Below are 14,783 nucleotides of genomic sequence, written 5' to 3'. Positions count from 1 at the left end.
GGGGGGCCTCACCCAGGGGCCCACCAGAGCCTCTCACTCAGGCCCTGGGCCCAGCGCCGTCCCCACCCCAGCTCTTTGGCCAGAATGACTAGTCCCCAGCCGTGAAGCCATCTGGCAAGGGCGTTGAGGATGCCCGCAAGGCCAGGGCGCAGTGACAAACAAGCCTGCAAAGGGTGCGGTGAACGCAGTACGGGAAGAAGGCTCCCCGGGGGGGGGGGGGGACTTGGGACCCCTGCGGCCCTGCTGCCCCTCCCTGGAGACTCCCCGGCAGCACCCAACACCCCCGGCCTTACCTTAGCAATTTTGGCTTCATCCTTCTTTTTGGCCGTTTGGAGGGACTCGTAATGGTGCCGGGCACTGTCAAAGTCCACCAGCTTCCGCCCACGCTTGGCGATGCGTGACTGGGGGACGGAAGGAGGAGGGGGCTGAACAGGGCCTGGCGCCCACGCTGACATGCTGACCCCAGGAAACTGGGTCACGGGCACGGTGACCCAGATGCACCCGGAGGGCTCAGGGCAGCCGACTGCAGGCTCAAGTCCATCTAACACGTGCCTGAGACTGTCTCTCGGACGTTTCTGGTGGCAAAGAGCTCACCCTTCGAGGCAGTCCGTGCCCTCTGCGGTCCTTTCTCATATGGAGGTCCTCGCAACAGTGAACCGTTTTTGTCAGTTCCTGCCAGCCGTGTCCGATGAGCCTCTCCTCCCTTGGCCCTCAGCTCCTTAAAGAGGCCTCCTGGGCCTCGGGCTTCTCTCCCCCCTGGGCCACCACCACCTGCCTCCCTCCTACTCTCCCCGTAAGGCACCTTCGGGAGCCTGAGGCATCTGCACTGGGTGGCCGAGGGGGCCAGCGTGGAGCGGGACCCCCGCACCCAACCCCCCAGGGGATCGGGTCCAGCACTACGGTCACCACCTGAGCTCCACACAACTCTGCTTGCATGTCCGGAGCACCTGGGGTCCCAGTCACCTCGGCGGAGATCCTGGCCCACTGACGGGTCCTAACTCACCCGGGCCCAGCAAGGGCAGCTGGCTTTTTGAACACGCGAAGTCGCACAAATACACCCACGTAAGAGGCGACACGCACAACTACACACACCTTCCCTTCCAAGCACACAGAGCCTAACACAGGGCACACATACCCAGGCCTTCCAGCCCCTTAGTACACCTCATCAACCCTACAGGCACTCCACAGGGACACGGCCACACACTTACATGCCCCATGAGGTTTCTTTCCATAGTCTGGAGACCCAAAGGTACAGGGCTTCCAGCTCAGAAAGGCCCAGGTCTGGGGGCTGGCAGGCTGGTCTCAGAGGGAGCAGCCCTGGAGGATGAATTGCCAGGCGAGGGGGGAGGCCTGCCTTCAGCCCCGAGCTGCCCTCTCCCCCGCCCCGGCACCCCCGTCCCTCTCTCCCTCTCCAGCTCCCCGACACAGGCTGCCAGGCCGCAGCAGGGTGGACAGGCCAAGCGCCTCTCACCTTGATGTCAGGGAACTGGCCCAGGTACGTGTCCATGGTCAGCAGCGCCTGGTCCACCAGCTTCTGGTGGTAATCCACCCAGAGCAGGTCATGGTTCTGCAGGAGGCAAGAGCACAGCAGTGTGCACCGGGGGAGCTGGCCCACAACCGGCCCAGCTCTCACCTCCCAGGGGCCCGGGGGCCAGCTCGGCCCCATCGCTTCCCGGCTGGGCGGCTCCTCAGAGCCTCAGCCTCCTCGTCTGTAAAATGGGGTCACACCTCCTGCCTTTTCACAAGGTGACCACGAGGATCAGATAAGCCCGGGGCTCGTGGGGCCGGGGAGGGAGGCTTCCCGAGCCAGGAGACACAACACAGAGAGGAGAGGTGCCTCAGGACCTCATCAGGAAACCCGTCTCAGCACGAGGGCTGTCAGAGGAGAAAATGGACCCTCAGAGAGGGAGGTGGACTTGCCCAAGAGCACACAGCACGTGGGGACCAGCAGGGTGCAACGGGCGGCCAGCTGAGGTCAGAAAGGCCCTTGGGGAAGGGCCACGGCCACCGGTCCCACACTCACCTCAGCAATCCTGTTCGCTTCATCCCTGCCAGGCCAGTCAGGCTCGCACACCTCCTGCAGACACTCGTTCAGCTTCTTGGAGGCCTCATGCATGGCTGTGGGGCAGAAAGGCCATGCTGCAGCCAGGGCCACGGGGACCCCTGATTTGGGGGGTGGGGGGGTTTACCCTTGCCCCACCCCTGAAGTCCCAGGAGGTAGGTGGACATCCCTGACAGCCCTGCTGCCCCTTCCCAGCTCTGCACCCATCAGCTCCACATGGGGCGGGCCCCCTCTCTGCGTCCCAGGAGGCCCGCCCATCCAGGCCAGGTCTGCCCCTTACCTTTGACCGAGGCCAGGTAGGTCCGGAGATCCTTCTGCAGCCGGGTGCCCTCCGTCTGCAAAGAGGCAGACGAGAAGAAGGTGAGGGCCTGGGGCACAGCCCACACCTGCCCTCTGCCTCCTGCACCTCATGGACACCTGCCACGGATGGGCTGTCCACGGCAAGGCACTGGGGGCCTACAGGATACCAGACAGGAAAACGCCCCGCGCCGGGGCATGGCAGCTATCGCCTCTCTGGCCACTGACACACTGAGTTCCCTCTCGGGAGCCCTGTGCCCGAAGGAACATTCACCCAAGGGTGTCCGCACCTTCTCTCTCAGACACTATTCTCAGCCCTGTGAGGAAGGCAAGAAGACAGACACCCCTCCACCCTGGACGAGACACTGGAGCACGGCCGAAGGCCACACACACGCACAGCCCAGGTGTAGGATGGGACCAGCGTGTGGCAGGCCTGCCCTCGGGTAACCATGAACCAGGCGACCAACAAGCCCAGGAACATGACCGGGGGTACAGGAACCACCCAGCACCTTGTCCTGAAAGCTTAGGTCATTGGTGCCTGAGGCCAGCGGACTCCCACTGCAGCCCGCCAGGGTCAGTAGGGTTCTGATGGGGAGAGGAGAGGTCCGGAAGGGGAGGCCTTTGGAAGGAGCGCAGAGAAGTGTGGGGGTCATGTCCAGGCCTCTCGGGACACTGGCCCAGCTGAGAGGGAAGATGTAGGAGGAAAGGGTGATGAGGGAGAATGCGCCAGGGAGTGAAGCACCCTGAGCTGGGAGGGCAGCTCCCAGGGCTTCCTGGCACAGCAGGCAGGGCCAGCAGAGAGGGTGGAACCACAGGCACAGCGTCAACTCCCTCTGGCCATCAGCACCACAGAGGGCGGGAGCAGGAAAGCTGAGCTCCAGGTGCGAGGAGGGGTGAGCGGGCTGAGGCCAGCGGGAAAAGTCTGAGACCACCGCCAGGGAGATGCTGAAGTTTTCAGAAGCCGTGTGGAAAGCGGGAGAAAGCACACATAGGATTTGGGGCCGTGAAGACCCAGCTCTGTCCCTTACTAGACACGTAGCCTCTCTCAGCCTCGGTCTCCTTGCCTGTCAACCGGGTCGAATGACCCCAGCCTGGGAGACCACAAGCAAATGTGCGTGGAGTGCCTGCAGGGGCGCCTGGCACATCACAGGCCTTCAGGGAAATGGCTTAAGTGAGCTGGGCCGGGCCGAGGTCGTGAAGGCCAGCCTCAGGAAGTGGGCTGTACACTGAGGACGATGACGGGGGACCTAGGGGGACACAGGAGACCGGGGCCTCTGGAGGGCCGTGAACGGCAGAGCGTGAGGCTGACCTCCTGGGCTCTCCTTACCCTGACACCAGCCTACGCCTCAGTGACACCTTGTTTTGCAGTCCCTCCCCCTGGTGGAGGGTTAGATAGATGACAGCATCGAGCCACAGTCCCAGGAGACCTGCGACCCTCCAGAGCTCCACCCGGCCAGCCTGGAGCTCCCGCAGGAGACAGAAGGTGGTGGTCCACCTCTGCAGGTCAAGCCTCCAGCCGAGGGCAGGCAGGGACCCAGTCCCCCTGCACAGGCTCACCCCCAGCACCCTCAAACCTCTCCTGTCCCCCTGCAAACAGGCCCCCCCTCTTTACAGCCAAAACCCTTTCCTCCTGCCCTGGTGTCCTCAGCTCCAGGCAGCAGCTGCTCACCAGGACCGGCACTTTCCACACACCAGCTCTCAACACCACTGTTTCCACCTAATGAAGAGGAAACTGAGAGGTTGCATGACTTCCCCAGGGTCACACAGGCACTGGGAGAGCCGGCGAGAACCTCCAAGACCTGGCCACTCAGGGCCCAGTTTGCTGAATGGGTCACGAAGGGGCCGGAACAGGCAGCTGCCTATTTGTTATGACGAATGCCTCCATGGGACAGCAGAGACACCGTGCAAGGAGGGTTTCAGCACATCACATTTAAAAAAAGGAAACCCTCTCCAAAACTCCTTCAATGGAGTTTTGGAGTGTAAAACCCTGGCCACACATAATTCTTAGGAACATCCAAGTTTGAGGTGTGCTGATTAAAGATTAAAGTACGAAACAAAAGGCCAATCCACAAGCATTCAAACCTCTCTGGAATTCCCTCAGGGATCGCATGTGGACCCCACGGGACTGGGGGACGAGGAAGGGTCCACCGCATTCCTGATGCAGCCTTGAAGCAGCCTCCCCAGTCTTCACAATTCAGTGCTTTGGTGGTAGAGATGAAGATTTAAGTATGCTTGTGATGTGATGTTAGTGTTCATCTGATGTCACAGAATCTTCCAGACCCAGCTTAGCCTCCATCATCTCGCTCCCCTCCCCACCGTCCCCCAGCATCTGTCTCCAATGCCCCCTGAGAAAGGGGTAGCCCGTGGGGCGGGTTGCCACGCTTGCCCAGGCTTCAGGCCCAGGCTTCAGGCCGTACCAGGGCCCCTTGTGCTTCCCAAACAAGGCCACGCTGTGAGCAGGCACGCTGGGTACAGATGTGCAAGGCCCGCCCTGTGCCAACTGCAGCTGGTCCCAGGGTCGACGCCCCCCACCCCGGGGCCCCCAGCCAGCTGCCTTCTCAGGCGGGCGCCCAAGCCAGCTCCCCTCCACACTGGCTCTGAGAAACAACTCTCCGGAGGCTCCTGGGCTCTGACAAACGCCTTGCAGAGCAGCTGGGAAGGATAAAGTTCTGGGGCCACTGCCCCTCAGCGTGCTCTCCTGGCTCCGGACTTGGGAGTCTAGGAAGGGCACCACAGCCTGGGACCAACGGCAGGTGCGGCTCCATGGGGCGGCCAGCAGGCAGCCCATGTTCCCCCGAACCTCCCTCCAAAGGCTATCCCTGCCTCCCTGACATCAGCCCCCATCTTCCCAGGGAATCCAGGGGGCAGGGAAGTCCTCCCCTGCATGGACCTCTCTGGCTCCAGCTGACTCTTGCCCCTCTGCAATCAATGCCAGAGGATCTTCAAACGACAGATAGCCAGCGATGCCCCCTTGGAGCAGAGCCCTGGGTGGATCCTGGGGGATGAGAAGGAATCAGACCTGCCCCACCTCAGTGACAGATAAACAGCAACGATGAGCCCTGGGGTGCAAGGTCCAGGTGGCTCCTAGGAGGAAGAGCTTGGGCCACCTGGAGGACCCAGGATGGCTTCCGGGAGGGCCTGAGCTGGGTTTGAAGCACTCAGGTGGGCGAGAGTGTGAGCGGGCCCTCCAGGGTTTCACAGTGCGGGGACGGGGCGCAGGGGCAGGGACGCCGCAACTAACACTGAGCAGGCCCAGAGGAGCTATGTAAACTGGGTCCCTGTGAGAGCAGGTGGCAGCAAGGTGACCGACACCCTCTCCTGGGACCCACCCCCATAGGAAGGGGTGGGAGAGTCACTTCCTTGAAGCCCAAGCTCCCTGCCATCCTGAACTCAACTAGGGCTGGCGCACTAGGCCTGGTGTTCCCACCCGGCCTTTCCCAAGCCCCCCCGCCCCCGGCCAAGCGCTGCAGCTCCCTGAATTCACTCCCCTGAGAATAGTGACCCTCACACCTTTGTAAATCCTGAACCCCACCCCCAGGTCCTAGTCATCTCCACACACCAATCAAATCCAGAACTGCCCAGCTGCCCTAACTCCTAAGGGAGGGTTACCCCAAGCCTCAAATGAGACCTTAAATTTGCCCACCCTGCTTCCACCCTTGGCCCCTGAGAAGCCGACCACCCCACCCAGCCTGAGGGCAGAGCACCAGCTCAAATGACCGCCCATGTCCACAGCCAGGGAGCCACCAGCACTGGCTATCTTTAGCCCTGGCCTCACTCCCCAGCCCCTCTGGGCAAAGATCAGTGAGTGACTCCTTGCCCAGAGCCAGGGACCCAGAGGGGACTTCAGAGTTCTTGTTCAAACCTCTATTTTGCAAGTGAGAAATCTGAGGCCCAAGGAACAAGGGCCACACAGAGCCACACAGCCAGTAGATGTCTCTGTTCTGGGCCTTGAAACATTACATTGTCCTGGGGGACAAGCAGCCATGGCAGCTCCCAACCCTGCTCTGGGAAACCCCTCAGTTCAGCTTCTCTGGCAGGTGAGGGTAGACTTGGTCCTGGGCCCTTTCCCAGCTGGCACCCCGGCCCTCCCCCAGCAGGCTCCCCGGCCCACTATTTGCTCCGCAGCCCTCTCCCAGCTGCTCCCCTGCCCTCTCCCAGCTGCTCCCCTGCCCTCTCCCAGCATGCTCTTTGGCCCTCTCCCAGCATGCACCCCTGCCCTCTCCCAGCGTGCTCTTCGACCCTCTCCCAGCTGCTCCCCTGCCCTCTCCCAGCATGCACCCCTGCCCTCTCCCAGCATGCTCTTTGGCCCTCTCCCAGCATGCACCCTTGCCCTCTCCCAGCTGCAACCCTGCCCTCTCCCAGCTGCTCCCCTGCCCTCTCCCAGCATGCTCCCGGCCCTCTCCCAGCATGCTCTTTGGCCCTCTCCCAGCTGCTCCCAGCCCCTGGCCAGTGGGCTGTCAGAGTTTTCCAAAGGAGGCCCCTTCCCCCAGAGGTTCCATTCCAGCCGCAGAGGCTTTGGGGGGGGGGGTACCTTCCGTGCTTTCTGAGGCATCAGATGTGGACAAGGAGTAGGAAGAGGCCTGGGCCCTCCCAGCCCCCAGTCTAGGCCCACCTGGCCCCTTTCCTAGCAGAGCTTAGACCCTGACCTCACTCCCCACAGCCATGCCCATTCCTGTGGCCTCCTCTGGCCCCCATCCCCATCTGTCACTCACTGGGGCTGGTCCGCAGAAGCACAGAGCCGTGGCCCAGCTCTCTCTCCCTGCTTCCTTGGCCCTGCCCAGTGAGGGGAGACTTGCCAGGGTCATTTCATTCCCCTCTTCTACTACGCTCAGACACAGCCACCAAAGTAGCTTATTCTAGACTTAGCAGACCTGAGCGGGGAAGGTCTCAGGTACAACCCAGTCAGGGTATTTAGAGACCTTTGGTCAGGAAGTCCTCCCTTGGATCTAACCACTGCCCCCAGGCTGCCAACATAATTAAGGCAATCCTGTCACCGGCCCCTGGCCTGTAAAAGGAATTGCTAAGGATGCCCTTCAAGTGCCTTGCAGTTTTTGGAATCAGACAAGTATGGGTCTGAATCCACTCCCAAAGCTGGATGGCCTTGGGCAAATCACCCAACTTCTCTGAGCCTCAACTGCTTCATCTGTGAAAGGGGCACAGTGACACCAGCTGCCTTACAGGGTTGCTACAGGCACCCACAAGCCATCTACAAATGGCCGGGCCTGGAGCTTGCCACTCAACCAGGCACGGTCGACACTCAGCCGGTGCCCAAATCAAAGCCAGTCTGCTCTGCTCCCACATTAAACCCTGCAGATACCACTCTCCTCACAAGAAGCTTCTAGAGATCCCACTTGCCTTGACATTCAAGGTCTCCCAGAGCCTGGGCACAATCTAATGCCAGCTCCCACCCCAACCTTAAGTGTTACCAAGGACCTAAGGTATACCCCTGCCCCTCCTTCCTCTCCCCTGCCACGGTCCACACCCAGTGCCGGTGCTTCCTCTTCCAAGAAGTCTTCCATGACCTCGCCAGCCCACACTGATCCTCTTCTCAAGTTCCCCTAGCCCACAAATTCAACTCTTGACATTTTCCACCTGGCAGCCACAGTTCCATTTTCACAAGCTCCCTAAGGCCAAGGGCCACCCACACTCACCAGCTGCTTGTTGAAATTCTGGACACACTGTTCAAACTGCTCATCCTTGGTCTCATCCGCCTTCCCCAGCTTCTGGAGGACCTGCCAAGGCAGAGGGAGAAAGAAAGTGTGTTACTCTGAGAAGGGAAGTAGCCAAACCAAGAGGGCCCCGTCACCAATACCGCAGACCCCTCCCCACCCCAGCCAGGGTCTGGGAGGCCCATGGCCAATATCACCCAGCCCAGGGCACCGGGACCATCAGAGGTCTCGTGGCTGCTGTGACCCCCAAGTGCAGGACTGAGACCCTCCTTCATCCTCTACACAGGGCTCACCCATCAGTCAAGAGGAGGAACTTAGGACAGACTTGCTGTAGTAACCGAAACAGGAGTATGAGGGGTCGGGCGCCCCTCCTAGCTGACCTTACACTGCACCCCTGGGTGCTCCACCCCCACTCTGGCAGCTGAACATGAGGGGGCCAGTAGGGGCAGCCCCACCTCCCCACATGACTCCTTTTCCTGGGCCCAAGGCTCATAAATACCAGAGGGAGGGGCAGGGAAGTGACCGCCCCAGGACCAGGAGGGCAGGGAGGGCTGGCTGGGCGTCAGGCTCTTGCCATCCCTAGGCGTCAGCTCCCAATCTGACTAGAGCTTCAGTTGTGACCCATTCTAGCCCATATCTAGACTCCCTCCCACCCCTGGCACTGACACTGGCACATGTGCATTCACACACACAGGCACACAAGGGCACACACATGTGGGCTCACAGCCACACACTCTACTCCCCAAATCCCAGAGGCAGACTCTCCCCTCTGTGAGTCACAGCTGTCCCTTCTCAGCTGTGTCAGCAGAGAGGACATTGAGGACACAGATGGGGAGATGGGTGGGTAAAGGCAGAGAGAGAGAGAGAGAGACCCAAGGCCGGGAGAGGGGGAAAGATCTAGAAAAAGAGGGAGCTGGACCAGGAGCCTGAGAGGAAGCCCTGGCCAGAAGGGCTGGCCCACCAGGTTCTCCCGGACTCCCCTCTCCCAGCCTCTGCTCCCTCCAATCCCAGAGTTCTCTATGGGCAGAGAGAGAGAGAGAAAATATAGACGCAAGGAAGGGTGAGGGCAATGGGAAGACAGCAGAGAAAAACGTGAGATGGGGGTACAGAAAGGGGATACTGAGGCAGACAGGAGGTGGAGTGTGCAGGGGGAGAGGGAGGCAAAGACTCCCCTCCACAGGCCTGGGCAGGCAACCAAAAAGGACAACACTGAGATGGTCGGCAGAGACGGCAGCCAAAACCCAACAAGAATAACAAGTAAGGAGGTGGTAGTGGGTGAGGGTGGCAGGTGGAGGAGACAAACAGGTGGGCCCCTGGCAGGGATGAGTACCAGATGGGGCTGGAATGCCAGACCAGGGTCCTGGACCGAGGGATGCCCAGTCCCAGAACAGAGCCTGGACCCTTCCCACCCCTGACTGACCCTAGGATGGCCTGTGCTGCCCCGCTCCCCCTCCGCCAGCTGCCCAGGAGCCAGGACGAGGCCAGTCAGCTCTCAGACCCTCTCTCTCATCATGTAATGCATTCGGCCATCTCTTGCCAAATGCCCGCTCTGTGCCCAGCCCTGTTCATCTCTGCTGGGGCAGCAAATCAATCAGACATGTGTCCAGTCCCAAGAGAGAGGGAGGTACACGAGCCTGCGGGAGCCCAGGATGGAGATCCTATCCAGGCCGGGCAATCAAGGAAGACTTCCCGGGGGAAGTGGCAGCTCAGACGGAGGGGAGAGCTTGCAGCAAAGGCGAGGAGGACCAGAAAGATGAGGTCCGTTACCAGGGAATTTCAAGTCGCTCAAGATGACTAGAGGTCGCAAAGGATGGAGAGGAAAGGTGAGAGTGGCGGGTGCGGGGGCAGCGGCGCACTGGGGAGCAGCCGCCAACAACTTTGTGCTACAACAGTCAGGACACTCCATGGGCGAAGTGCAGCTGGATGCCAAGGGCCGACACGGAACTGAGAGGAGAAAAGCAAAACCACGAGCAGGAAAATGGGCACTTTGGGACTTCCCTGGCAGTCCCGTGGTTAAGACTCCGCGCTTCCAATGCATGGGGGCGCAGGTTCGATCCCTGGTCAGGGAACTAAGATTCCCACATGCCGCACAACGTGGCCAAGAAAAGATTTAAAAAAAGAAGAAGAAAGTAAAGGAAAGAAAACGGGCACTTCCCTCAATCCACAGGCTCCCCATTCCCTTGGCAGCCACATCCGGCTGGCCCCATGGGAACAGGGCGGAGCTGCAGGGATGCCCAGCCCACTCGACACTGAGCACAAGTAGGTGACTCAGCCCATCAACACCCACCCCACAGCCCCGCCACCTCCAGAGAGAGGAAGAACCTGCAGGTGGGAAAGAACCTGCAGAAGTCAGCAGGGGCCAGTGGAGCGAACCGTCAGGCAGGAGGACTGGGAAGTGAGCCTGTCCACTCCCTGCCTCTCCTTCTCCCTGAGGAGATGCCCTCCATCAGTGGAGTCACCAGTGCCCGCCCGGCTATCAGGGCTCCTGAGAACGCCAAGGCCCCGAAGTACACACAGACATGCACACCTGGCCCCAGGCATCAAACACAGCTGTGTGCTTCCCCCAGCCAGCAGAAGCCACCAGAGAGAGCTTCAGGCCTCGAGAAAGAGGGCAGCCATGGTGAGACTACACCAGGTGGTGAGAAGAACCCTGAGAAAAGGGACCCTGACCGTCTCTCTCAACCTCAAGTGCCTTGTCGGAAAATAAAAAGGACATTAGCGGGCTTCCCTGGTGGCGCGGTGGTTAAGAATCCACCTGACAATTCAGGGGACACGGGTTCGAGCCCTGGTCCGCGAAGATCCCACATGCCGCTGAGCAACTAAGCCCGCGTGCCACAACTACTGAAGCCCACGTGCCTAGAGCCCATGCTCCGCAACAAGAGAAGCCACTGCAACGAGAGGCCCGCGCACCGCAACGAAGAGTAGTCCCCACTCGCCGCAACTAGAGAAAGCCCATGTGCAGCAACGAAGACCCAATGCAACCAAGTAATTAATTAATTAATTAAATTTAAAAAAAAAAAAAAAAGGACATTAGCGCCCACCTTAAGGCTCATGTCTGTAAAACATCTCTGTACCTGGCCCATAGTAGGTACCCAAGTACAGGTGATCCCCTAAAAGACTTTCAGAACAGCCTTCACACAGTTGATGGCTGGACCTGACACAAACCCACCCTCCCAGTCCAGACAGATGGCATCCCAAGATGCCAGACAGAAGTCACGTGCGCACACTCTGTACTTGAATGCACGGGCCTGCATGTACACACAGCAGACTCCTATTCATCCTCCAAAACCTTGCTCAGGCGACACCTCCTCTGTGAAGCTGCCCCTGCCCTTTCCCTCCTCCACCCCACTCTGTACCACTTAGGGCCTGTACCAACTCTCCTCATTGCCTGAGTGTCTGCCTCTGGCCTTGCCCAAGCCTGCACAGCCTGAGATCGAGGACAGTGTCCAGCCCTCTCTGTGTCCCCAGCTCCGTTACAGGGCTCGGCACAGGGTCGACACACAGAACGTTCTCATCTGAGCTGTGAACTTTGAGGTCAGAGTCTTGACCTTGAACAAAAAAGCCCATCTCTCAGTTTCCTGTTATGCAAAATGAGAGGGTTGTGTATGGAAAGTCCTCAGCCTGACACGCAGAGAGCTCGCCATGAAGGTGGCTGTTAGGATCAGGGTTAGATCTGGCATTCACACGAATTTGAGGCCTGGTCTTGGGTAACGTGTGTTGGCTCCAGTGGGTCCCAGCCCTGCAAAGTCAGTGTGGAAGGCGGTGACCAGCACGGCTCCATGTGACCTCAGGCTAACAGCTTAAGTTGCTACACCTCAGTGCCTGCCTCTAACACGGGAGTCACTGTACCCATGGCACCGTCGAGACTCAGGGCATTGCCCAGTGAGTGCGTGCTGGCCTTGGCCTTGTTTATTGCTCACTGTACCCATCCCACTTTACAGACAAGGGGAGGAGGGCACACAGCCTGGGTCCTCGTCCTCAGGGGGAGCTCCCAGTGTGGCTACTGGGGGAAAAACAAGCTGGGCACCACCTGCCCCAGGACAGGGACCAGGACAAAATTTGGTGCAGCAAAGTTCCACAGCACCGATGGCTACCTGTGTGCCACCCTCCATAGCTGGGGCTCCTGCCACGCCCCAGACACTGGGGAAGAGGCCTTTCTGACCAGCCTCTGGGGTGCCCAGAGCGCACCCGATCACCCTGCCACCTAAAAGCCGCTGGGCCATGCCTGATCTGTCCCCACCCCCACAGAGGCCCCAGGGTGGCTCTGTCCAGCCCTCACCTGGGACACACACAAGCTCAGAGCCCTCTCCTCGCCGAGAGGGGAGCCCCAGCCATGGGCCCTGGGGACGGAGATGCTCCATGCGTTCAACGCCCGGTTAGCAGGCCACGCTACACTCAGACAACCACTACGGGCAGCAGGGGGGCTCTGGGTGTCAGGAGGTGCAGGGCCACAGGGGCTCAGGGGATACAGGACCACTGAGCCGGGTCTGGAGAATGAGCTAGGTGAGCAGGGGGCTGGCGGCTGCCCCCTGTCCAGGGCTACGGAGTGGCTCGGGGACCCCCAGACTCGCCTGTCTCACACCCATCGCACACTCGTCACGCATGTCTCCCTTGTAATAAACAAAGGGGAGCCTTTTTGACGGTGCGACAGACAACACCAAGGTCGCAGTTGCTCAGCCCAAGCCCAGCGGTCCAGGAAGCCTTATTGGTGCCACCCCAACTGCTCTCACCACATCCTCAGTGCAGCTAGATAGCAGAGGGTGTGGAGAGCCTCGGAAGGCCCAACCCCGGGCAGGGCAGAAAGAGGGGAGTTGGTGGCAGAACGAACCTCCCCGACAGCGTCCATGGGTCAGCCTGTCCGGGCTGGGCTGTGACCCAGGGCCAGTGGTCCCTCCCTGGGTGGGGCAGGAGGCTCACAGGACACGGCTGAGTGCCTCTAAGTGCCAGGGCTCAGCGACAGCTTCCTGTGGCCGGGGTGCTGCAGGGGAGGGGGATGCCCCTTCCCCACCCTCTCTCACGGCCCAGAGGTCTCGTCCGGGCCATCTTCCCAGGCCCCCTCCTCTCCTCCTGGATGGCCAGTGGCCCCAGGGGACTGGCCAGCTGCACCACACACCCGGCCACCAAACCCAGAAGAACAGAAAGGGCCCCCGGGGCCAGTCTCGTTCGAACTAGGGACCAATTATCACTCCCTGCCCACCGAGCACAGCACTTTACAGACACCACGCGCCCCCTCCTCACAGGTAAGCGTCCTTGGCTCCACGTGACAGATGGCAGGCAAATCAGGACACGCAGCCTAGGGCCTCACAGTCAGGAATGAGCCCAGGGCTGCTCCCAAGCTCCAGACCGGAGGAGGGGCACCCAGCAGACCTGGCCCCCGCCAAGCCACCCCAGCCCAGCCAACACAGGGCAGGGAGCAAGCGTGCAGGCACTCACCCCTCGGCTGACCCCAGGGGCCCCGCTTGGACCCCTCCCTCCTCCCAGAGCCTGGCCCACCCCCTGCATGTGTGGGACACATGCCCACATCTGAACATGTAGCATAGGGCTGGCGAGAAAAGCCCAGCCCAGGGGCCCAGGACGGAAGCCCTGGTCCCCAGGCTCTGGACCAGGCTAGAAAAGCCCTTCTAGAGACCAGCAGAGATGGAGACCTCCTCCCGCCTCCCCCAGCACCCGGAGCCCTCAGGCTCACACACACAGAGAGGCGTTCAGCTCCCCCGGGCACCCACCACCCAGCCGCTGAGACCCCAGCGGGCCTTCACCTTCCTCATCATCTCCTCCGGCACCTCCACGGCCACGGCCTCAGTTGAGGTTGGTCACGGAATGAGCTGCGCCCGGGCGGCTAGGCGTTATGACTGCACTTCCTCCTCCAGGCAGGGCCTGTGGTCAGGGGACCACAGCGACAGGATGTACGTCCTTGCAGCCTCACAGAGGCTCCCGGGCAGGCAGGGGCACACAGACAGACAGGCAGATGGGCAGGTGGAAGGCCAGGCTTTCCCAGGGGTCACACAGCAGGGATCCATTCGGATGGAGACACGCCAAGAGGCAAAAATGAAGAGGTGCCCATCAAAATTGGGCCAAAGGCCACCTGGTGGCTGGAGCTGCCCCCTCCCAGGATATTCTGGCCCAGCTTTCCACGGCCTCAGGGTCTCTGGCTCATTCCCCGACACCCTGGGGTGACCCCGACTCCTGCCTGCCTGCTCCATCCTCTGTCCCAAACAGCGGGACGGGCCGGCTTCATGGTCCTCGAGCCCAGATGCTGCCCGGGCCCCCCTGGCCCCCTGTGATGGGCGCCCCCACACTCCTCCCAACCCTCTAGTAACCTAGGAGCCAGCTGGGCAGGGCCTCAGCAGAGCAAGGAGGGAGGGGGGAGAGGTAAGCCCCAGCCCACCAGGCACAGCCACATTGCATAGGCCCCCTCCTGACTTCTAGTTTGAAATATAAACCACATAAACCGCAAAACAAGTTGAAAGAAGAGTACAACAGACTGCTATCTGCCCTTCCCCCAACTCACCAATTGTTGCCACAGGCCACAATTCTGCTCTCTCTCTATTGAAACAGTTTAGTTCGTTTGTTTGTATGTTAGCCCAACCACTGGAAAGTAGGCTGCAAACATCATGACCCTGTACCCTCAGTCCTTCACCCCTAAGGACGTCGGCACATTTCCAAGAATAAGAATGTTCTCCTAAATCCCCATGGTACCATGGCACCCCCGATGTTTACTCTTTACTTATTACTATTACCCAATATACGTCCATATA

The 14,783-nt window shown here is 60.5% G+C and overlaps 1 protein-coding gene across 5 annotated transcripts in view; it reads right to left on the bottom strand.

Moving 5' to 3' along the window:
• Nucleotides 1-14,783, bottom strand: part of BIN1 (bridging integrator 1) — a 57,076-nt gene that overhangs the window by 19,970 nt on the left and 22,323 nt on the right. For all 5 annotated transcript variants that reach the window (XM_061183032.1, XM_061183028.1, XM_061183029.1 and 2 more), the window contains exons 2-6: nucleotides 8,011-8,091; nucleotides 2,343-2,397; nucleotides 2,024-2,118; nucleotides 1,472-1,567; nucleotides 294-401 (exon numbers count right to left, since the gene is read on the bottom strand). In XM_061183032.1, coding sequence (XP_061039015.1) covers nucleotides 294-401; nucleotides 1,472-1,567; nucleotides 2,024-2,118; nucleotides 2,343-2,397; nucleotides 8,011-8,091 — 435 coding nt within the window. The remainder of the gene's footprint in view (nucleotides 1-293; nucleotides 402-1,471; nucleotides 1,568-2,023; nucleotides 2,119-2,342; nucleotides 2,398-8,010; nucleotides 8,092-14,783) is intronic.

Source organism: Eubalaena glacialis, chromosome 1 (genome assembly GCF_028564815.1).
Source record: "Eubalaena glacialis isolate mEubGla1 chromosome 1, mEubGla1.1.hap2.+ XY, whole genome shotgun sequence".
NCBI lineage: Eukaryota > Metazoa > Chordata > Mammalia > Artiodactyla > Balaenidae > Eubalaena > Eubalaena glacialis.
This window is presented reverse-complemented; position numbering and strand designations above follow the sequence as displayed.